Below are 25,328 nucleotides of genomic sequence, written 5' to 3'. Positions count from 1 at the left end.
GGTTATTCCTATTTCATAATTATCAATTCTATTGATTTTATAAGAGGTTACAAAAGGAACTGCGATATGTCCGATAAATGACCCCCCCCAAATATATTACCAAGTAATTGTACATTTTATATGAAAACCTATGAGAAAATGGTCTTACTACTTTTTGAGTACTGGCTTTTGTCTAAATACCAAAGTTAACTGATGAATTACTATATTGTCAGCAACTCCCCAACACTACAGGGGCAGAGTCTCAATGAAGGATGAGGGCATGCACTATATCATAAACGATATACTATCATTCAGCTCTAGTGATAGGTATCACTCAGATCAAAAATCAAACCTAGCCCGGCCGGGGGTGGCTCAGCGGTTGAACATCAACCTAGGATCCAGGGGATCGCGGTTCATTCCCAGTCAGGGCACATGCCCGGGTTGCGGGCTCAATCCCCGGTTGGGGGCGTGCAGGAGGCAGCCGATCAATGACTCTCTCATCATTGATGTTTCTATCTCTCTCCCTCTCCTTTCCTCTCTATGAAATCAATAAAGACATATTAAAAAAAAAATCAAACTTAATTTGGACATCTATTCATAGTCCTAGGAAATAAAAAACATGAAAGAAACTATTTGTCTAGACCCAGGAAAGAGATCCCACATCTAGAACCATTCTCATGCATGGTACTCAGAGAAACAAGATGTTATCTGCCAAGCAGAGACAGGTCAGAAACTGGAAAAGAACAGGACCAGAAAACATTAATGAAATTTGTACTTACATTTTGAAGTGAGGATCCTAAGAAACAGGATATGAGCAGAACAAGGTATGTGACTTAATAAGCTAATTATCTATTAAATGATCAAAAGCCTGCACTTTGTAACCTTGATTCTTCTCCTTTCATTTTAACTCCTTTATGTTGTTTTCTACTAAGCAAAATTCCTTTCAAAAGAACTTAGCATACTTCAGGTATGCTAAAGGAAACAAAGGAAAAATGATTTTGCCCATAACTGGGCAAGAAAAGAGATGTAAAGGGAAAAGTGTACCCAACCCCCACCCTGACTTCCGAATAGTGGTGACAGCCATAGTCAAAGTGAAATAACTATAAGAGATACAGAGAACAACAGAAGACCAAATTAGGGAACACAGTTTCAACTCTTAAATGTTCTGCTTCATAAAGCTTCAGGTATTTTGTATTTCACAGTGGAGGTAGGCCCTCACAACTACAACCCACATTTTAGATTTTTTAAAATTTCATTTGAAGTCTCTAAATAATATTTACTAAGTAATTGCTGATAGAAAGCAACATTTCAATGTATGCTTCTGAAAGAAAAGTTAAAAAAAATTGCTAAATACTTGCACTAATTTCAAATAAGACTATTCCTTTCATTATTATCCATATTATTTATAGAATTAATATGTAAACTAATAATGTTAAAATTTATTGAATGATAATTATAATCAGGCACTATTCTAAATGCTTACAAACATATTTAGTCCTTAGAAAAAGCCTACAAAGTTATTACTTCTATTTAACAGATGAAGAAACTAAGGCCCAAAAAGATTAAATGGTTAAGATTAAGTATCCCAGCTAGTAAGTGGCAGAGACAGATTTTAAACCTAGGCAGTCTAGCTCCAGAGCCTACAGTCCTAACCACTTCTTTATAATAACTCATGTTACGTTTGCCATTTAATCTCTAGGTTGTAGAATAATGAAATAGAAATGTGAAAAAACAAGAAAAGAAGTGGCCTTCATCTAGAAACCCAGGATTCATTTGGTAGTGACAGTATAACATCATCTCTGAATGCAGTAGTTAGACATTAGTTGGGCTCTTTCTGGGAGGTATACTTGGAGATTATACATAAAATAATTGCATTTTATAATATATACATATGAAGAATAACTGTGTGTGTGTGTGTGTGTGTGTTGTGTGCATGAGAGAACTGGGTACTCAAAGGGTGAAATGTAGTGGAAATCAATTGTTTTAATCTGTCCAGCATCTCTTCTATTATCTACTCATAATAGCATATTTACCACCCTTGGGAACCATCAAATCTCACCCCTTCCCATACTTTGTGAGTTTTTAAAATTTTTTTAAATTTATATTGAATTTACCGGGGCGACACTGGTTAATAAAATTATATAGGTTTCGGGTGTACAGTTCTATAATACATCATCTGCATATTGCAGTGTATGTTCACCATCCAAAGTCAAGACTCTTTCTGTCATCATTTATCCCCCCTGTACCCTCTTTTATCTCCCCCCACCCCCTTTCCCTCTGGTAATCACATACTGTTGTGTCTATGAGGATTTCGGGGGGGGGGGGTTGCTTAATCCCTTCTCCTTTATCATTCAGCCCCCCAAACCCCCTCCCCTCTGACAGTTGTCAGTTTGTTGTCTGTTTCTATTTTGTTATGCTAAGTGAAATAAGCCAGTCAGAGAAGACAAATACCATATTATTCCCCTAAATGCAGAATCTAATGAACAAAATAAAGAAACAAAATACTTTGTGGTTTTTAAAGGAGCTTTCAAGCACAGGATCTCCAACTCCAGGAACTACAGGTGTTGTTCCTTAATGAAACTAGACCAATAAGATTTTCCCTAATGGAAATTTTAATCTTCAGTGGAGTCACACATAAAAAATGAAAGGAAGCAAAAAACTTTAAAAGAAAAAAAGGAAAGGAAAGAAGAAGCTTAAAGAATTATGTTCTCTAATGGCTATTTCCTATTAAATGGTGCAGAAGTTCCTACTACTGAACTACCTAGAATTGTCTAAGTCCTAGCCTTCCTTTAAGACTTGACTACTCAATCTTCCTTTAAATCTATGAGCTACCGAAGTGCCTTTCCTGTAAATCTTTAATTGTAAATGTAGTATCTGTCTTAAATATCTATTTTATTGTTGTAATCAAAAACTCCTGAGAGAATGGTTGCTATTATTAATTCAGGAAGTCTAATGCTAAAATTAAGGCCTCAGTGACTGCATCTGGGCCTCTAACAGAGAAGATGAAGGTCTGATGGAGTCAGCTAGGAGTCATTAAGTATAAATGCAAAGTTTATGTGGAAAGTGTAGAAGATAATATTCATGATTATGAAGATTATGTTTTTGAACATGAATGAACATTCAAAAATATTCTTGTCACACACACTTGAGAATGTATAATTAGGAGACATACGAGTCAATGGAAATAGCTCTGGTTTTACAGTATGGCATGCAAATCTTCACCCTACTTTTACCCCTCTGCTACATATCTTGACCATTTGCACAACTCTCATGGGCCATAATTCATTCAATAGTTTTATTCTCCCATTCAAGAGTCTCAAGGACCATGAAGCATGTAACAATGTTTTATGTCTTATAGACTATATAGTAATGAAGAACACCCTACCAAGCAACCAACATTGAACACACTACTTTCTCTTATTCTACTTACAAAATACAGATTGAGCCCTGGATGGTGTTTCTCAGTGGTTAAAGCATCGGCTCACACACCAAAGGGTTATGGGTTCAATTCCTGGTCAAGGGCATGTACCTGGGTTGCAGGTTCAGTCTCTGCCAAGTCAGGGCACATGCGGGAGGCAACCAATCAATGTATCTCTCTCACATCAATGTTTGTCTGTCTGTCTCTCTCTCTCTCTCTCTCTCCACCACCTCTCCCTCCCTTCCACTCTCTCCAAAAAGAAAATCAATGGAAAAGATGGCGGCATAGGTAGCAGCTGTACCCACCACCTCCCACAACCACATCAAAATGACAGCTAAAATACAGAACTATCACTCAGAACCTCCTGAAATCTGGCTGAACAGAAGTCATACAACCAGGGAACTGGAGAAGCACAGTGATCGGTAGGAGGGGCAGAGATGCGGGCAAATCAGGGCTGGATCTCGGAGTCACAGCCTCGGCCCACACCCGGTGCCACAGTTTAAACCCGGGAGGGACATCGCGGCGGCAGAGGTTTCCCAGAGGAGTGAGAGGTCCCAGCCCCACAGCAGGCCCCCCAGCCCAGGGCTCCAGGGCCGGGAAGACAAGCCCCCACAACTTCGGGCTGTGAAAACCAGCAGGGACTGTCGCTGAGGGTCACAGAGGGTGCGGGATCCCAGGCAGCTCCTCTTAAAGGGCCCACGCAAGGACTCACTCAGACGCGCTCCCTCTGAGCCCCAGCGTCAGGAAGCAGTTTGAAAGGACCTGGGACACTTGGGGAGGAACTAACCTACCTGAAATTGGGAGGTGGAGAGGCAGTTTCCTCCCAGACAGAAGAGCTGGCAGAGGCAATTGCTCCTTTGGCGAGTCCTCCCCACACACAGCCAGCAGGCAGGTGCCATATTTGAATAGCCAGCACCTGACTCACACCTTTGGCCCCACCCCGTGATTCCCCAACGCCCCTCCCCTCCCCACCTGCGGGCTCATCCAGGCCATTTCCAGTGGCTTTTCTATGCAAGTGGCCTCTCGAGACTTATGCTTAGGACTTTCCTAAAATCTCTCAAACAAGCAGCAGCCTGCCCCATACAGCTTGATAACGGGCCCCAGGCCTGGCACTGGTGGCAGCCTGCATTGGCTCATAGCTTGGCCTCTCCTGGACACCTCCAAGCCCAGCACAAGTAGCAGCCAACTATGGTTTGCTGTGTAGCTCATGCTGGGTGGCCCTGGGCAAGGCACTGGCAGAGGCTGACTTTGCACCTCCCGAGAGGCCCCAGAGACAGTGCACCTGCTGGTCAGATTTGACCACGCTGGATTATAACCCTACAATATCCACGAGTGACACAATCAAGGGACGCACTTGGTGAACACCAAAGCTCCACTGAAGTAAATCCTGCTCCATAGAGGTGTCTCCAGCACAGCAGCTCTTTGGCTGTAGTTGCAGCTGGTCCTCATAGCCGATTGGCCTGGGGGTCAATTCCTCCCAGTGATGCCAACAGCAACCAAGGCTCAACTACAACAGGACAGTGCACACAGCCTACACAGGGGAGTACCTAGAAAGCCCAGCCCAGGTGACTGGGGAGGCTGAGCCACTGGACCCTACAGGACATCTACTACACAAAGCCACTCTACAAATTCCAGGAGACATAGCAACTCTACCTAATACATAGAAACAAACACCGGGAAGCAGCCAAAATGTGGAGGCAAAGAAACATGTCACAAAGGAAAGAACAGAAGAAATCTCTAGATGAGGAACTAAATGAAATAGACCCAAGCAAGCTAACGGATACAGAGTTCAGAATTTTGTTTATAAGGATGCTCAATCATATTAGTAAGAGTATTACAAAAACAACTGAGAAAATCGACGACATAATAAAGTACCAATCTGAAATGAAGGCTACAGGAACTGAAATGAAGAATAATTTACAGGGAATCAACAGTAGAGTAGAGAATGCTGAGAATCAAATCAGCAATGTGGAACATGAGGAAACAAAAAACACCCCACCAGAAGAGCAAAAAGAAAAAAGAATCCACAAATATGAAGATAGTATAAGGAGCCTCTGGGACAACTTCAAGAGGCTCAACATTCGTATTATTGGGGTACCAGAAGGAAAAGAAAGAGAGCAGAAAACTGAAAACCTATTTGAAAAAATAATTACAGAAAACTTCCCCTACCTGGGGAAAGAAATCGACTTACAAGTCCAGGAAGCACAGAGGGTCCCAAACAAGAGGAACCCAAAGAGACCCACAGCAAGACACATCATAATTTAAATGCCAAAAGTTAAAGACAAAGAAAGAATCTTAAAAGCTGCAAGAGAAAAGCAATTAGTTACCTACAAGGGATCACCCATACAACTGTCAGCCGATCTCTCAAAAGAAAGCTCGAAGGCCAGAAGGGAGTGGCAAAAAATATCCAAAGTGATGAAAAACGTGGAACCACAACCAACAATGCTCTACCCAGCAAAGCTATCACTTAGAATTGAAGGTCAGATAAAGAGCTTCACAGATCAGAAAAAGCTAAAGGAGTTCATCACCACCAGACCAGCACTACAGGAAATGTTGAAGGGTCTTCTTTAAGAAGAAGCTAATGAACAAAAGAATCTGAACTAAATAGATCCAGGGACACTGATGAAGGCAACAGATGATCATATTTCAGAGGAAAGAGGGAAGGGGGATGGAGGGTGGGAAGAGATTAACCAAAGAAGTTATATGCATAACCCATGGTCACAGTTAATAACGTGGTGAAGGCCTGGGAAGGGGGTGGGAGTGAGGTGGAGGGGGTCAATTGGAGGGTAAAATGGGACACCTGTAATACTTTCAACAATAAAGATAAATTTAAAAAAAAAAAATCAATAAAAAAATATCCTCGGGTGAGGATTAACAGAGAAACAAACAAAAACAAAATATAGATTGAAAGGAGAAAGAAGATAATATGAAAGAAAAATAAAATATGACAGTTGACATGATAACCTAATAAAGAAAGCATAATGTTTATTAACTTAAATAATTATAATAACTATTATAAATTTACCTGTTTTTCTGAAATATTATAGCGTCCTGGACCTGGAACAGCTTCCTCGGTGTTAGAGGCAACAGTAAATGTACTTTCTCTGGTAACCAAAGAAAGGAATGGTGCATAGCCACCTATAAAAGTAAAATCAGATCACTAGCAGATAAGATTCCAATGATTTCAGAGAAAACGCACTCAAAATATGTAAAATCACTTAGTAACCTGAATTGTTGATACTATACTATCAGAACTAATGACTAGTCACAGAAGTTGCTGCATTTTTAAAATTCTAATGTAAGGGTAAAACTTGTATTAATATATGTTAAATATAAGAACCTGGACTTACTAAACAACAGAAAAAATACCTAAAGAAAATAAAAAACAAAATAAAAATCTGTTTTCTTCCAAGCGTATTTGGTTGAGACAAAAATGGCAGTTATATTTAGCTAATAAAGTATTTTCATCCTAGGAAGACTGCTTTCTATTTTGGAACAGCATCTATTATTTGTAAAGAATAACATATATAAATTTGTAGAGACAGCCTTAGTAGAAATAACTTAAAGTGAGTTTACAGCAAGCAATTATTAATGTCTCCTTGCTTTGATCTATAGTTGGAATTCAGTGAATATTTCTTGATTGCCCGACCCCAAACAAAGGTTCATAAATCCAACATACAAATTTCACTGGAACAAGCAATCATAATCTTAGACAAACTTAGTAGATAAACAGTAGATAGACTTAGTCTACTAAAAGAATGATAAAAAAATTCAAGAAATGTAGCAAGAAAAATGAGTATAACTTAAGCAACATAGATATTAAAGAGGAGATGGGAGAGAACAGAGCAGCTATACTCAACAGGTAATAAAAGAATGAAAGTGAGGACTTAAAACTGGTAAGAATCTTGTACACTAAAGGAAAGTGTATAGTTCTAGGAAAATTTATGGTGATAATTACAATAGTTTAAAATCTTGCTAATCTGGACTAATAATAAAATATATTCACTTTAAAACTAGAAATAATGTGTTTCTTTTGAGGCCCACATGTATTAAAATGTGACTGAAATCAAGAATTATTTATTTGCGTTAGGTGTTGCTGCATAAAAGAGGTGAGTAAAATACAGACCTTACCCTTAAAAAGCAACAAGCTATTAAAGATTAAGAAAAGGACTAAAATAATTTTAAATAAGGAAAAAGATCTCAAACACCAAAATGCTTAGAAGCTCAAAAGAGGGGGACTTCTCAACCATACTTAGATGATAAGGAAAAGCTTCATGGCTGATGTTAAAACATTAAAGTTCTGGGTGTTAATTTAGTGACTGATGGTTTGCACTGGCTGTCCCAAAGCGAAGGAAAATAAAACAACGTTTGGATAGTAACAAAGGCCACAAGTATAGAAATCCTTAAAAGGAAGCCAGTATTCATTTTGAAAAGGCAAGGGTTGTTCAATAGAGCTGAGAAACAAAGGACATGAGTGAAATGTTCCAAATCAGGCTGAGGAACCAGAGAGCAATATATAGATTTTACTCAAAACACACAGAGAGCACACACAAACCATGCTACAGATTATATAAAGTCAATAATGCAAACTACCAGAGAGTATTCTTCCAAAAGGCAGGAAAATATGTCCTATAAATATAAACAGGAAAAAAAGTCAATGAAAAAAAAAAAAGAAAAAAAGTCAATGAAAAGAAACATCTAGAAACGAGAAGATGGAATTAGCACATAAGAACATTTAAGTATCCATTATAAATATTCTTCATATGTTCAAAAAGGTACAAGAAAGATGAACATGATGAGAAAATAAGGGAAGATACTATATAAAAGACCCAAATTAAGCTTCTAAATGAAAAGTACCACTGGATGGGAATAACAATAAATTTTATGTGGGTTAATAAAAGATTTTTTTTCTCAATTCTTAATTCCTTTAAAACATAACTGACTGTTTAAAGCAAAAATCATTTCAATTTATTTTGGCATTATAGGATATGTAGAAGCACAATGTATGGCCACAATAGCACAAACGATGAGATGAGCAAAATGGAAGCACACTGTTGTAAGCCTCATATTCTATATGAGAAGTGGTACCATATTTTTTGAAGGTAGATTGTGATAAGTTAGAGATGTATATTATAAACCCTAGAACAACCACTAAAGAATAAAACAAAGTGGTATAGCTGGTAAAACAATAGTGAAGATACAAATAGAACCACTTAAACAAAAAAATCAACTCATTCAATGAAGGTAGAAGAAAAGAGAAACAAAGAAAAGCAAGAAAGTGATTGCCATAAAAATTGAAATAGCACTTACCTATAGGGAAAGGGAAAGGATTATGATTGAAAAGGAAATTTTGGCAATGTTATATTTCTTGACTTGAGTACTTACTTTTTGATATGTAAATTTATATTTTATAAAATTTTCTGCATAAGTATTCCTCACAATTAAAAGTATATTTTAGCCCTGGCTAGGTGGCTTAGTTAATTGGAACAGTATCCATGTACCAGAAGTTTGTGGGTTCAATTCCCAGGCAGGAAACATACCTGGGTAGGGGTTCAATCCCCAGTCAGGGCAGGTACAAAAGGCAACTGATCAATGTTTCTCTCACATTGATGTTTCTCTCTCTCTCTCTCTCTCCCTTCCTCCCTCTCTGAAATAAATAAAAACATACCCTTGGGTAAGGATTAAAAAATAAGAATTTTTACATTTTAATTTCACAATTAAAAGTATATTTCTTCTAATTTAAGTTCATATAGACACTAAAGTAATGTGAGACAGATATGAAAACTAAAATAAGAAAGCTAAGCTCAGACCAGTTCTGAGGCTGCTGTTATCAGAACATGCCAGAGATTCTAATTGAATTTACCTAGACAAATGTAAAATTAATTGCGAAATACTGAAATTTGCATAAAATTTCAAAAACCAAAATACACAACAGCCCCATGAATTCAAGACTCATTAAATCTTCATTGAAGTTTTCCAAAATTAATTATATAGATCTTTCATCAATGGGCTAAAAGTTTATATGAAATATTGAGCTCAAAAAAACCCACAAGAAAGTTAAAATGTTTATACTGATAATCTCCATGAGAGAAGAGACTTTTCTGTTTTATTCATAGCTGTATACCTAATGTTTACAGTTAGGGTGACACATGTCCTAGTTTACCCAGGAAACAAAACTTTTAGTACTAAAACCAGGACACACCCAGGTAAACTAAGGTGATTGATCACCATGTCATAGTGCCCTGAGTATTAAACAATAAATACAGAATAGGTGATATTCTAAATTATACCTTTAATCGTTTATTCAACAGTACTGAGCCTGGTCAATGTGGCTCAGCAGTTGAGCACTGACCTATGATCCAGCAGATCGTGGTTCGATTCCCAGTCAGGGCACATGCCTGGGTTGCTGGCTCGATCCCCAATAGGAGGTGTGCAGGAGGCAGCCGATCAACGACTTTCTCTCATCACTGATGTTTCTATATCTCTCCCTCTCCCTTCCTCTCTCTGAAATCAATAAAGATTTTTTTTTTAAAGAAAAACAGTACTAAATGCTTTATTATGTGTCACGGAGAGGTGGTGAGGGTACAACAATGAATAAGCTAAAACCCTGGCCTCAAATAGGGGGGAAGCCAGACAAATAAGCAAATAATTACACTATAAACAAGGCCGCTAATAATTATGGTATAAAATATAGGAGAAGAGAGTTCTGGGGAATTAGAGTTGGTGGAGTGTAAGATAAGTTTTATTTGGGACATATGGATATATTGACATGTAGAGTGGGAACTACAAATGATAAACTGTCAGGCAGAAAGAAATTAAGAATATAGAAGAGGAAAAAGATTTGAGAAAAAAGAAATTTATTTTGGGATATATTGAGTTTGAGGTGCCAACAGCAGGAGATAAATCAAACTGGCATGAAGCAATAAAATCAGTCCATTCTGAGAAAGAAGGTGGGCAGCATGTGATTAAAAATAAGTTCCATCCCCACAACTATGGCCACAAAACAAAAAAAGAGCATTCTTCACATAAAAGCAATAACTAGATCACTGAACATACAAAGCAGCGGTTTTCAACCTTTTTCACCTCATGGCACACATAATTACCAAAATTATGCAGCACACCAAAAATATATTCTGCTTTTTGCAGATCTGACAAAAAACAGGTGTAATTTTGATTCATTAACACTGGGTGGCTATTGTTGTATTGACTGTTGTCTTTTTTTTTTTTTTTTTGGCAATCTAAGGAAAAAGAGGTCAGTGCCCCTGACAAAAATTGTGAGGTACTGCTTGAAGTTTTAAAAATGCTTGCAGCACAAGGGTTGAAAATTGCTGATATAGAGCAATCACATACATATTGTTTATTTCAACTTAAATAAAGAGATTGCATTCCCTGAGATCATCTCCCTAAATTCTGATTGGCTAATAAGGTAAAATAATTATTGTGGCATAAGCACATAGGCATAAATACAAGGCCACAGACAACTCATGCTTCTGTGGCAAATAAAGCTAACTGCTCCCGTCAAAGAAAAAATCTGGGAAAGAATATACTTAGGAGCTGGTGTCACCCAATTTAGATAACTAATACAGAACCAATATAGATAATTAATATACAGACAATGTGGGATGCCATTTATTATGTAAATGAAGCTTTAAAAAACCAGTGAAATACTCCTTATCACAATAATACTAGGAGCTGTCACATTATTAAAAGGATTATGTTTTTATCATATTTTACCAGGCTAGTTGTCTCTTGGGAAAATTTGCTTTGATGACATAAGACAAACTTGCTTCTCAGATAATTGTGAGAAAATCAGGAGCAGCTCTCATTAATCTGGAATTGGAATATCCATTATCTCTCCCACTCATGAAATCAGAACAGCTAAGTCCTGTCCCTTTCAGGCTGCAAATCCTGGGTAGAAAAGTCTCCCTGATCAAATGGTCAAGAGCCAAAGCAATGAAGTTTGCAAATTAGGGTGGAAAGAATTTCCTGAGGAAAATATGAAGACAATACATTGCAGAACTGACCAAGTAGGCAACAATAAAAGGAGAGTGGTAATTAGGAAAGAGAAATGCTGAAATAAAGAATGGCTTCTAAAGCAATGATTTTCAACCTTTTTCATCTCATGGCACACATAAACTACTTACTAAAATTCTGAGGCACACCAAAAAATATATTTTTTGCCAATCTAACAAAAAAAATAAGTATAATTTTGATTCATTCACACTGGACAGCTATTGTGATGTTGACTGTTGTCATTTTTTTCATTTGACAGTCTAAGGAAGAAGAGGTCAGTGTCCCTGATTAGTTAGGTACTGCATGTTTTAAAAATTCTTGCAGCCCAACCGGGCGTTGCTCAGCAGTTGAGCATCGACCTGGGATCCAGGCGATCGGGGTTCGATTCCCAGTCAGGGCACATGCCCAGGTTGTGGGCTTGATCAGTGACTCTCTCATCATTGATGTTTCTGTCTCTCTCTCTCCCTCTCCTTCCCTCTCTCTGAAATCAATAAAGATATATTAAAAAAAAAAAAAAGATTAAAAATTCTTGCAGCACACTGGTTGAAAGTGACTGTTCTAAGGTCTTCACCACTTGTGTAATTCAGGGTAACAGGCAAATTATATAAAGCCCCAATATCTGCTCTTCCTACATTATACTCTATAAAATCTTCCTGACCCTTTTTTTAATTACAGTTTACATTCAACATCATTTTGTATTAGTTTAAAGTGTACAGCAGAGTGGTTAGATAATCATATATTCTACAAAGTGTTCCCCCTGATATTTCCAGTACCCACCTGGGACCATACATAGTTATTACAATGTTATTGACTATATACTACCTGACCTTTAATTGAAATAGCTGTGGATACCTCTACATAGTTCACTGTGTTACTGATGTTAAAGAAGGGTTAGGCAAAATATACCTAGGAGAAAATTATAACTCTTTTAAATTATCTTGCCAGGGAATTGAGTGTAGAAATAACTAGAGACACCTGTACCTCCTATCAGTTATCAGTATGTCATCAGTGAGTATTGCTAAACATGGATGCAACCGCTCAAAGTTCTCAAGCATGAAATTCTCTAGTTTTCCTTCATATATCAATGAGGCACAATTCTATAAAACAGTAAAAGAAGGCCTTGCAACATTCTTTTTACTCCTCTCTATGCAGAGTTCACAACAGTTATAAGTTTTTATTCTATGTGTGACTCACTAAATTTTTTAAATTTTATTTCAAGAATTACTGTGTGTGTGTGTGTGTGTGTGTTTTGTTTTGTTAATTAAGCACTTATCTGTTATGGTATTGAGCTAACAACTTAGAATAACAAAGTAGAAATCCTTGTTATTGCCCTCAAGAAATTCACATTTTAGTGCAGCAGCCAGAAGAGTTAACAGATAATTGCAATGTAGTATCAAAGTGCTAAGCAAAAGTCACTAAGGAGTCAAATAAAGACAAAAAAGAGTCAAGTCAGAGAACAACCTCACTTTACCCAAGTCTCAAAGAATAAGTAGGAATTAAACAGGTGAGGAAGGAGGAAAGAGCATACCAGGCAAAGGTATCAGGAAGTACAAAGGCACGGAGGTGATTAAGCATGACCTGACAAGAAATGCAAAGTTAGAACTGCTAATATGCTAGATTAGGTCTTGGTGGAGGTGTGGGTGCCTGGGAAGATCTGGTAAAGCAGGAGACCAGATGAGGGATCAGATCATGAATAATCTTACACACCATATTAAGGAGTTCAGATTTTAATCTAAGTGTTAAAAGGAATTTTTTAAAAACAAATAATATAATTATATTGATCACGTGAGCCATAGAGTAGAAACTGGATTGGAAGCTGAAATAGAGAGAAACCAGTAATATTTTCTGGGTTTATTTCAGAAAACAAATAATGATGCCTGAACTAAGACAAGTGTAATTAAATGAAGAAAGGGGATTGATTTGAGAGATAATGAGAAGACACAATCAATAGGTCTTTAAGATCAATGGGAGCGGTAAATTAGAAAAGAAGGAGTCTAGAATAATTCTAAAGCTTAAATTTAGTAACTGACTGATAGGGAATTTTTTCAAAGGGGCCAGTATGGTGGGGAAAGGATAAGTTCAGACACTTGGAATTTCAGATGCCACAAACCACCCAGATGAGATGCCCAAAAAAGTAACTGGTAATTCAGAGAACTCAAAATCTCGAGAAAGCTCATCTTAGAAATATAAATCACCTGTCTCTGAAGACTTTCTTCTGGGAGTCATCAGAATCAGAATGTGGATAGTAGTTGAAGCTATGGGTTTGAATGAGGAAGTACATGAGTCAAGCAACAAGCAAAGGATGTAAAGTACAGTATATAAACATTTAAAAGGTCTTTAGGAAAATTTAAACTTTTAAAGAAGACTCTCAAGAATATAGCTTTTCTTTACAGAATGTGGAATAAAGGGAGTCTCATTAAGAGATTCAAAGAGATTCAAAGAGAACATGGGTTTGGTCAGGTAAAGAGGCGTCTATCTGAAAAAATACATGGAACTCTCTTTAGATGATGTTGCAAAACAGAAATATAAAAGCTACATTTCAGTAAATAAATGTGTCTCTGGCTAATGGTAGGAAAGGTGTGAGGTAGACATGATTACAATGAAGAGAAAGTAAGCGGTAAGAAGTGCACAGTATTTGGAGACTCGTATAGTCAACAGAGGGAAGAAATCAATACCTTAGACCTAATCTGTACAGTTGAGAGTATGATGTAGACACCCACTGTAGACTCAAAAGTCCTAGCCACATGCCTTCTGGCCCTGTGACATGGGACAAATGATTTTACCAGTTACCGCCTGAAAATAAGGATAGTATTCTCCTGCCTACTTCATCTTTTGTTATACTTAGGAAGTGATACTATTATGTTTAACTCACAGGCACACAGGAGCGGAGCGGGATAAAAGTGAGGTGCCTGGCACAGAGGCCTGCTTTTCCTCACATCTTACCTGTTGCCTGCTGCTTCGGGAAAGGTACCTGGTAGGATCCAGGCCCCACATGATCCTCAGTGCTGCCACCTTCGGCATATCTGAGCACGCGGGGAGCCCGGTCATACATAATGGAGGGAGCGATTAGAAGGGGCGCCTGAAAGGGAAGAAAAACAAGGGAGCTACAGGAGGTGTGGAGCAAAAGAAAGTCGAAAACACTCCGAGGCGCTGGCTGAACTCCCATAAACGGAGGAGCTGGCATAGGGGCTATCTCCCCACCTGCTCATGGGTGTCAGGCTGACCCCTGGGAGACTTCTAGTCCTGTGGTGAAGTGTAAGGGAGCGGGGCCAGAGATAAGACACCCCACACAGCCATTTGTTCACCAGCTGAGATCGGCGAGGCTCCTCCCGGATAGGAGACACAAGGACTACCTTCCCCCCCTTAGCTTCCGGCCCTGACTCCACCCCGGAAGTTCCGGGAGAGAGGCGGAAGTGCTCTCACGCCTCAGAGCCCTCGGAGCATGCGCATTCAGCGCGGAGCTGTCCCTGCTAGCCCCGCCCTGCGCTCTTAAACCACGCCCACTCCGTAGGTCCTGGGCTCCTCAGAAAAGCTCTGGAAAACGAGCTAAAGGGGTTAGGGCTAACTTGGCTGCATTTCCCCAGGAAATGAATTAGGGCAACTTGGAAGAGACTAGAAAAACAATGAAAAGCAAAGCACTGGCGGGAAGCAGAGCCTGGGTGCCGCAAGCTCACCCCCAACTCCTACTCACAGAGGAGAAACTCCTCTGGCTTTATCCCATAGGCAAGAGGGATTGTGCTAAGGGAAACCCAGGATGTGCTGGTAACAAGAAGCAGAAAGCGGGGGGAGGAGGAGACGCTCACCAACCGAAGCAGTGCGAGCGCAGGTTACTGAACGCTGTGCTGCTGTCATGAGACGGCAGGCAACAGAAACATTGATTCATCGCTTTTTCTAAAACAAAGCGAAGGCATTGAGAAAGCACAGTCCGCTCCACTGAACCAACAGGTCTCTCAACCTTTGGCAAAAGGAACCTTAAAGGTCTTAAGGAGTCTATGTCAGAATCCACCTCAACGTTGTCTCAGGCGGGTTTTTCAGCTAGAACCATCAGATTCTTTTTTTTTTCTTCTTTTTTTATCCTCACCTGAGGATATGTTTTTACTGATTTTCAGAGAGAGAGAGAAATATCGATGTGAGAAAAGAAACATGGATTGATTGCCTCCATTACGCTCCCCAAAAGTGAAAGAACCACAACCTAGGTATGAACCCTGACCCTGATGGAACCCACAAACTTTGGTGCGTGGGAGGGTGTCCCAACCAGCTGAGCCACCGGGCCAGGGTGAAAAGCATTCAGATTCTAATCATCCTTTGAAGGAGTTAAACAAATCCTGCCTTGACCAAATGAGCAACAGCACTTTAATTTGTTTCTACTCCAAATGTTTAGAGTATTTGTACTCTAGAACACGATTTGATACTCAGTTCTGTGGTTCACTTATTGTGGCTCAGTTGTTTCATATATGTTAAAATGCTCTCCATACAAGGCTGTATGCTTCTCAAGAATATATCGAATATATCTGTAATATCTTCTTCCCCTTACTCAAAGCTAGCCGAATAATTATTCACTTAAAAAGAAAAACACTTGTTGGCATATGCTATAGGTTCAGTACCCTGCTAGGTTATGGGAATACAAAGGTACAAGAAATTCCTCTATCCTGAGAAGTTCTGTATCTAATGGAGAAAGAGACATGTATAACCCATGAGATAACAAGAGAAATGTATAAAATTATGAGAAAAGAAATACTGCAGTACTTGGAAACCTCTTTCTAATAGGAAACTAGATGTTGATCAATGATCCTTTCTCACTGGCTTCGATCCTTGCATTCTTGCAGAAACCCTCATAGTTCTCATAAGATTATTTAAGGTTTATTTTCCCTAGCTGCTTTAGACACCCATTGAGATCTAGAATACATTTATTGTTAGATTTTATGTCATAGTACAAAGAGGAGAGTTAGAGAGATAAAAGGAGAAAAATCTATGTGCTTTAGAGGATGATCCATGGTGCCTGTAAATTAGTCTCCTATTGAATGTCATTGGACCTTAACTCAAGAATGTAAAACAAAAGGCTCAAATTCATTATGAGGGAAATGCCCCCACCTGTATTCTTCTCCCACACTCATTGATTTTTTTTTCTCACTTCCTATTTGAACTTGGCATTTTTATTTATTCATCTAAAAAAGAACCTCTAGAGGTAGTCTTTCAGGGGTAGCATGGTGACTCCTTGATGGTAGGGAACCAGCACGCTCAATCATGCTGCTCCAAAGTTGATCCATTTGGCATATTTCTTCCATTTGATCTTCAGGCTAATTTGGGTCTCAATAATTATGAACCTTTCCTTCAATTGATCTACATAGATTTATTGGAGTGATCACTTTGTAAGTTTTCTAAATAGCTAATCACTATGTTGTACACCTAAAACTAATATAATATTGTATGTTATCCGTAATTGAAAAATAAAAAATTATTATAGAGCTGTTTACTAGAGTCCCTAACACACTCAAAAATAAAGAAATGGGCAAATGATAAGCAAATTCAAACAGTATTGAAGGAGGGTAATAGACTATGGGAAACTTCAGGATAAAAATACCAAACAAGACTAAGAGAGATATCAGGTAGAGATAAAGCCTAGGTATATTTATGCTGTGCACCTTAAACTTAGTGCTGTATGTCAATTAGATCTTAATAAAACATGTTTATGTAGGTGATACAACAGTTATAAAAACTTATGCATCACACATAACAGCTGTTACATAAAGCAAAAGCGAACAGAAATGCAAAGAGAACTTGATCAAAATACAATTATAGTGGATACTTCAATGTACCTCTTTCAGAATTAAATCACATAGACAGAAACTAAGTTTTAAATAATAATATCATTAGACTTGGTACCAAAAAACTCTTCCATTTGACCACACCAAAAAAAAAAAAACCCATAAAAATTTTTAAATATAAAATTGTCACAAAATACCAAGTACTTTATGTAGACCCTCCCTCATTAGGTAGTAAAATTCATGTTAAGTTGCTATTTTAGAGGTTGATTTTAAAGGTCTGGAACGGATTAATCTATTTTGTATTACTTTCTATGGAAAACCGTGCCTCAGTTTTTGAACGTTTTCAACTCGAATGGTCTTCCAGAATGGATTGTGTTCAAAAACTGAAGTACCACTGAATAGGCAAGGGAGAGCTTTTTTATTCTACGGACAGAAACTTTAACAGCAAAGATAGTGATTACATGACAATATCAAAATTTAAAATTTTTATGTAACAAGATATCATAAATAAAAATCAACATCTTTGAGACAATTGTTTACTGTAAAGAACACAGGAGGCTTAATATGTATACCATATCATAAAGTATTAAAAATGCTTAGGAAGAGAAAGAAAACCCAGTAGAAAAACTGAAAAGGATATTAAGAGGAAATTCACAGAGGAACCATTTCAAATAGCCAAAATACACTTCAAGTAGTAAGAAAATGCATGTCAAGGTCACAATGAAATATCACTTTTTTACACATCAGAATGGCAAAGATTTAAAAGAGCAATGAAACCTACTCTCTGGGAGCATACCAAAAAAATGTAATTTGATAATACATGGTGAAAATGTGAATTATTACTTTTTTGGAAAACAATCTTGCTACTCTCCCATAGATATCCCATAAAAATAAGTATTTTAGCATAAAATGGGATACATACATACATACTTATATTTACATATTTAAACACAAATTTATTTCTGCATTGTGCAAAATGTCAGGGGGAAAAAGGAAAAGTAACAAATGAAATACCTCTTAATAAAGGGATGACTGAGTAAATGACCTCACCATGGAATACTATGAAGATGTTTTATAAACTCAAAGTCATTCCAGTTACTAAGCATGATTTCCATGAGGTATTTTTGAGAAGAGCAAAATTTAGAAAAACATTTACACCGATTTCTAAAACCAAGAAATTACCAAAAAGCCCTATTTATGTTAAATGTACATGTGCATATATACTTACATATATGCTTACGTAAACGCAGTGAAAGGATGGAAGGATGACTGCTGTGTCATTAACCCAGCTTACCCGAAATGGGGAGAGAATGTGGGTGGAAGAGGGGAAGAGTGAGGAAGGAATAAATAATGATCACATGTATTCATTGCTTATAAAATGGGGAAAATTTGTCTAATAAAATTCAATGTGTGAAACCTTGAATGAAAAAGACAAAACAGGGAAAGAAAGCAACATAGCTGTGAACTACTTGTATTGTTTTAATGCCACAAATGAAGTAAAGCAAGAATACGTTGAGAGGTAAATCAGGAAGAGTTTACAGGAAAGGTTGCAACACACATGCACACACCACTTGGGCTCCTCTGAGAAATAACTCACCCCATCAGATTCAAATGACACTGTGATACGAAAAATCCAGGGCCAAATGAGGTAAACAGATTTTGGAAGCAGAGCCACATGTGGCCTGGTGAGGTTCATCATGGGAGACAATGTGGAGAGGCATTTGGGAGAGCTTTGATCACAAAATGTAAGGTCATGAAGGGTATAATGTAAGTTATCTGTAAAAGTGGGTTAAATGAAGTTTACACACCAAGGAATGTCTCAGGAACGGACAGATATAATAGTGTCTCTCTTAGTAACTTTGACCAAAATTAGCATACATAATAAATCACCTGCCTGAAAGCAGTGGTAACTGCTAGTTCTTCTGATGATTTCAAACCCAATTTCCACAGGCCGACACGAATGAGGCAGCCTGATATTTAGGTTGCTCTCCCTGTCCTTATCGTGGGTTACTCTGGGTTTGGTCCTCCTAGAGTGGATAGTTCTAGTTAACAGTATACTGATAATATTTTTCTTGAATGGTGTGAATATAAGGAAAACAATACCAAATGCCATCATTTTTAAAAACTGTGAATGAAATGGTAAGGCATTTTACTTTTCCTTCTAAGAAAGTAAAATGAAGACTAAATGAAAGTCTTTTTAAAATCTGGTGTGTGCATTTGAAAGATTGGAAATCAATGAATTTGACACCCACCATCATTTAAATTCAGGATGTTAAAAATGGAAAGTATGTGGGTATTGAGGTCCAAATCTCTTATAAATTGTTGATAAAAATGTAAGGGCCGTTGGTGGGTTCAATCTCTGGTGAGGGCATATATAAGAATGAACCAATGAATGCATAAATATGCAGAAAAGCAAATCTCTCTCTCTTCCTCTCTCTCTCTAAAATCAATCAATAAATAAAATTTAAGAACATATTTACATGGCATTTTTTTAAACTTACTGTCTTACATAACCTCCCAAAGGAGCTTATTATAGTTTTAAAAGATTCTCAATTGCTGGAATTCTGTCTCTGCATTGTATAGCATTTTACTAAATATATGTAATTTTTTCTGTTCTATATGTAGACCATATTAAATTGATTTGTAGTTCACATTGATTAAATAAGTCCGCTGACTACAATCTAAGTACTTTTTAAAAATTATCTTAAATATTATTTAGCCTTAAAAGGGAAATCCTGTCACATGCTACAACATGGATAAAACTTGAGGACATTATGTCAAGTGAAATAAGCCAATCACAAAAGGATAAGTATTGTATGATATCACATACATGAGGTATCTAAAGTAGCCAAATTTATAGAAACAGAAAGTGGAATGGTGGTTGCCAGGGGCTGGCAGAAGGGGAAATGGTGAGTTGCTGTTTAATGGATATAGAGTTTCAGTTTGGCAAGATGAAAAAGTTCTGGACATCCGTTGCACAACAAGGTGGATGTACTTAACACTACTGAACTGAATGCTTAAGATGTTAAATTTTGTTATGTGTTTTTTACAATAAAAAATAAAATAATTACTTTAAGTTACATGAGTGTTTGTGAAATCTCAGATGTATGAAATGTACTTTCTTTTCATGGTTGTACTGTATATAGGATTTGTTGATAACCTGTTTTTACCTGGGTAAAGGAAAATTCCACTGAAGCCAGTAAATAAGGTAACAAGTATTTATCAATTGCCTGCTATGAACAAGACATGAGAGGTATGCAAAACATTTTACACATATATAGATATGGATATAGATATAGTTGTTGACAGAGATGCTAATTAAATAGTAGTTCAGGATACAAATATTTTCAAGAAAATAACAGAAGTCACAAGGTGATACATGATTAATAGTTAAATGAAGGCTACTAGGTAAAAAGAAATCTTTCACCTAATTGAACAGGCATAGTAACTAGGACAAGCAATCTGCATATGTCTCCTGTAGACAGGTAGGTAGTTACAGAAATTTTTCATAAAGTTTTGTGGTGAAAGGAATTAATATTTGATGCATCATTATGTTTCTGCACAACTATTTTATAAGGTACCTGAATTTGCCATACTTTGCTTCCATCTCCACCTTTTTTTTTAAATATATGAAAATTATGTCTTCAAAAGTAATCAGGTAATTCCAAATTCACACCAACCCAAACCTGGATAAATGAGACTCCAAAGCTTTCTGTCAATTAATTTCAGCTGCCAGCACATTAAAATATCATTTTTCATTTTTCTACCTTCTCCCTCACACTTCCCATGTATCCTAATGCAACTCACAACTCCTCTCTTCCTCATTTTATGAAAACACACACACACGCACACACACAAAAATTTTGTTTCCCCCAATTCTCCGTATAGAGCCTGTAGTGACAATATAGGAGACAAGCAAAGGGCAAGGAAGGGAACAACCACCTTGAAGGCCCAGTCTTCAAAATCCTCCCTTCCATGGCCCTTATCAAAGTTGCAGCTGCTTCCACGTAGCTGCTGCAGTAAAAAAGGGAGCCCAGAGTGGCAGTTTTCCTTGACGGCCACCATTCTGTTTGCTGTAACTGATCTGCAACATTTCAGAAGACAGTTCTGAAAGGAAAAAAAATGATCTTCCCTTCCTTCCATCACCAAACACCAAAAATCTCATTATTTAGTGGTTTTCAGTCTCACACTCTTCTCATTTCTACTCCCCTCTAATACGCACACTCCACAGAGAACATTATATTAGTTGTAGTAAACAAATCTTAGGAAATGCTTGGAATGGCCACACTAATTCCTAGGGATTGTCTAGAATTTTCTTCTGTGCCTGTAATACACTCTTCCAGTAACATGTGTCCTAAGTTTATTTTTATTTGTGTACTCATATTGCTTGTCTTTAATATTTAGGAGATGGAAAAATAGTTTCCTAGACTCATTTTTAATCTGTAACTGTTAAGATTACAAAAACTGAAAAATATTTTTTAAAAATAAAATTTTTTTCATTAAAGGGCACTAGATGGCACAATTTCACCAATGTATGCTAATAAAGTCATTCATCCTCATTAATTCACAAATAAAATAATTTGTCTTTATAGTTATACGTAAATAATTTAACAAGAAACCTATATAAAAATAAATAAAAATGTCTTGAGAATATAATATTTCCAGTATTCCTTGTTTTATGTTCTTATTTATGAACACAGTAACCAGAATTCCAGTGTTGGGTGAATAATTTAAGGAATCCAAAGAAAATAGCAGTTTCTCTACAATGAAATCAAATAGTTACATGTGTTAAACATTAATATCTATCAAATGCACGTCTTTAGCCCTAGCCAGTTAGGTTCAGTGGTGAGAGCATCTGCCCTTGGACAAAAGGGCCCAGAGTTCAATTCCTGTCAAGGGCCTGTAGTTTGGTTTCAGGCTCTATCCCTGCCCCAGTTGGTGAGTGCCTGTTGAAGTTTCTCTCTCTCTCCATCTCCCTTCCACTCTCTCTGAAAAGCAATGGAAAAAATATCCTTGGGTGAAGATAAATACATAAATATAAAAATAAATGAAGAAAAGGGAACCTACCAAATGGGAGAAAATATTTTTTAAGTGTATATTTTCATAGTATTACTAATATATAATAAAACTCTGTAGCATAGTAAAGTGAACTGGTGATTTCATTCATTATGAATATTTAAAATGAGGTAACTAGACAAACCAAAAATACAACAATGCTGAGTCCTCTCCCAACCATGTCGTCTGACAAAATCCGGATGTGGAGAGGAAGCTTCAAGGAAGGCGTCTTCTGGGGAGAGGACGTGGCATGTGGGTGGGAGTAATTGGCTTAATGGGAATATCTCTTCTCCTCCTTGGAGGGGGATTTGGGGTCGTAAAATCAATAACTAACCTGGGAATGGTAAACAATGTTCTCACTTCTGAAGAAATCCCGATTTCCCCAAGTCCAGTCACTATCACGTGTGCCGGATGCTTTAACAAATTGTTATTAGAAGTAGCTAGGAAAACTCCCCCCTGGCGCCCCCAGTAAGGAATTCATGGAGGAACTAGGGAAAGCTGAGCTCATGCAGACGCCTATCCTCCAGTGCCCCCGCCTATGACTGCAAGATTAGTCCAGGACAGGAAAAAGGCCATCGCCCCTTGCCTACTGCACAAGGACCACCCTGGGTAGCACATAGAATAAATGGCAGATTGTGGCATCCCCCTAAAAGGGGCTAACAGTATGGAAAGGCCACCAGCCCCTCCTCAGCCTTACACAGGTGCTTACAATGAGAACAGTATCAGAACAGTTAATGTAAATGGAAGGCGTGTTCAGTGTGAAAACTTGCCCTTCATGAAACGCTTGGCAAGGCAGTGGCCACGCCGGTGCTCGCTCCCGAAGAAACAAAAGAAAAGCATTCTTAAGCAGTTAATCCATAGCTATGGCAAAAGGCACTCTTTTCTTAGAAGAAAACGGCAAGAAGAATATAATAGCTTATGAATAGGTCCATAGTTAAACTATAACCATAAGAAGTAGTAACCACAGGCAAATATTATATAAAATATCTGTCTCACAAGCTAATATATTACTGCTGCAAACAAGGCCACATCTATCACTCTATAGGTCACTGATTTTTTTCCTTTCCCCTCTATTCTAAAAAATAAGTCAAAATTGTTCCATTCTGATGAAATCAAAACTTATATTGTTTAACCTGTGAATAATATTTCTTGTTTGCTAACCGGAAAAATGTAATCGTAGCCAAAAAAGAAAGTATAAAAGATTATGTTGATTCTCAATAAAGTGAAACAGTGTCACACCACCTCCGAGTCATGTAGCCTGCTGTCTCCCAGCGCCAACGCCTTGCCCACCTTCGGCACCCCTGACTCCTGCTGCAGCTGGACCGCGGCACAACAATATGAATTTTTCTTACTTCACTGCTTGCATTAAGCAAATTATACACAATTAGGACCTTAGTTTCCTCATATGTAATAATGAAAAAAAATTATATAGAAACAATAGGAAATGATCATGGGCTACCTGATTTAGCATCCAATTGATCTTTTATTTGCTAAAAGTACCATATTTACAGCAAAAGTTCCATATCTCTGCAATGTTTTCACTATCACTTCATTTTCTGAAATTACATATAGTTTGGAAGGTTTATTAGCTCTTGAGCTATATCTTCGCATATAAGACAGCACATTAGCCAAATAAGCAGAATGTATACCTCACCTGGACCGTCTCCCAACCCCAATTATACCCAACCCTGGCTGGGTTTCTGGGAGAACTCTTGTCTAATTATACAGTGCACACTCCTGTCAAATGGTGCACTCAACTGTGGTAGATCTTTGCTTAAGAGATTCTATTAGGGCAATGTCTCCACTTAGGTACTCTTACTTAATCAAGTTCTCTTTAGAGAAAAATCATCATCTTGGGCATAGGGAACACCTCTAGGGGGCCACAGATGAAGAGGGGAGCAGGGAAAATGACATTTACATTGTTTGTTAGTCTGTCCCAAGCTACACTAGATATCATTGTAGTGACATGTTATATAGTCAAGATTGCCCTTACATTCCAAAAATCTAGATAGTGTTAGATGGGCTAAGAAAGTGAGAGAAGTTAGACAATTCCTGGAGAACTCTTAAAGCAATCTTGTAGATCATTGAAAGTTAATGAGTCCATAAACAGCTCATCAATGGTAAAGTTAAGTAGACAGATTTCTTACAAAAAGTTGTTCCCAGACATCTAAAGTGACTTACCTATAACAGCTGAACCAATATCAGCTCTGTTATTGGCTATAATTCTACTACATGTTTTACAGAAAGACTTGTAAGAAATTCCAAATTTGATCCATCAGCTCAAGTTAATCAGATGTCTCTTTTTAAGATAGTTTACCATGATAGAGTAGGAAAAACAGACTCTGTTCTTTTTGTTCTCAAATGCTAGGCTTCACTTCAAAAAGTCTCTTTTCCCCTCCCCTAAAATAATGTTTAACCAATATCCTAACCAATATATATTACACATTAAGGAAAATGAGGAAAATAGAGTAATAACAACGTGATAGTGTTCTTTGTAAGAAAAAAAAAATGTAGTGTAGAGAGAATATATAAACCCATTTGGTAATTCTCAAAGAAGCCATGTAATGTGAGTACATAATAGATATTGTGGTTTATTCCCCAATGTATCCATTCCATCCCAGAAGACTTTGTGAGTAAATTATGGTAATTAATGCCCCTGGACAATGATTAGTTCAAGAAAGAGCGTGTGACCCAATTATGGCTGTTGTAGGCATAATTCTAAAATACTATCCCCCAAAGATGTCCTACCCCACTTCCTGAAAACTATGAATATGATGAGATATCACCCTGATAATTATATTACGGTATTTGCTATAGTAGGTCTTCAAAAAAAGGGTGGGGCCTAATCTAATTACACAAGCCCTTAAAAGCAGAAAGGTTTCTTCAATTGATGGGAGAAAGGAAGGTCAGAGAGATATGAAGCACAAGAAGAATTCAAGTGAACTCCTTGATGAGGAATGTAGTCAGCCCCAGGGAACTAAGATCAAGCCCCAGTTGAGAGCCAGCAAGGAAATAGGGACCTCAGTCTTACAACCACAGGGAACTGGATTTTTCTAACAACCTCAACAATCTTAGAAGTCGATTTTCCTCAAATCTTC

General features: G+C 37.5%; 1 protein-coding gene and 1 non-coding gene across 2 annotated transcripts in view; one reads left to right on the top strand and one right to left on the bottom strand.

The window, feature by feature from the left end:
* STPG2 (sperm tail PG-rich repeat containing 2) overlaps window positions 1–14,462 on the bottom strand; it is a 129,905-nt gene extending 115,443 nt beyond the window's left edge. The window contains exons 1-2 of the mRNA XM_016211203.2: window positions 14,354–14,462; window positions 6,423–6,535 (exon numbers count right to left, since the gene is read on the bottom strand). Coding sequence (XP_016066689.2) covers window positions 6,423–6,535; window positions 14,354–14,462 — 222 coding nt within the window. The remainder of the gene's footprint in view (window positions 1–6,422; window positions 6,536–14,353) is intronic.
* A 6,687-nt stretch (window positions 14,463–21,149) lies between these two features.
* On the top strand, window positions 21,150–21,282 carry LOC148094434 (small nucleolar RNA SNORA16B/SNORA16A family). The gene has a single exon (XR_015716486.1). It is a non-coding gene; the product is annotated as a small nucleolar RNA SNORA16B/SNORA16A family (small nucleolar RNA).
* Window positions 21,283–25,328: the final 4,046 nt, after the last annotated feature.

The sequence above is a fragment of the Miniopterus natalensis genome, chromosome 1, assembly GCF_054644295.1.
Source record: "Miniopterus natalensis isolate mMinNat1 chromosome 1, mMinNat1.hap1, whole genome shotgun sequence".
Lineage (NCBI taxonomy): Eukaryota > Metazoa > Chordata > Mammalia > Chiroptera > Miniopteridae > Miniopterus > Miniopterus natalensis.
The sequence above is the reverse complement of the archived record's forward strand: the minus strand, read 5'-3'. Positions and strand labels throughout refer to the sequence as shown.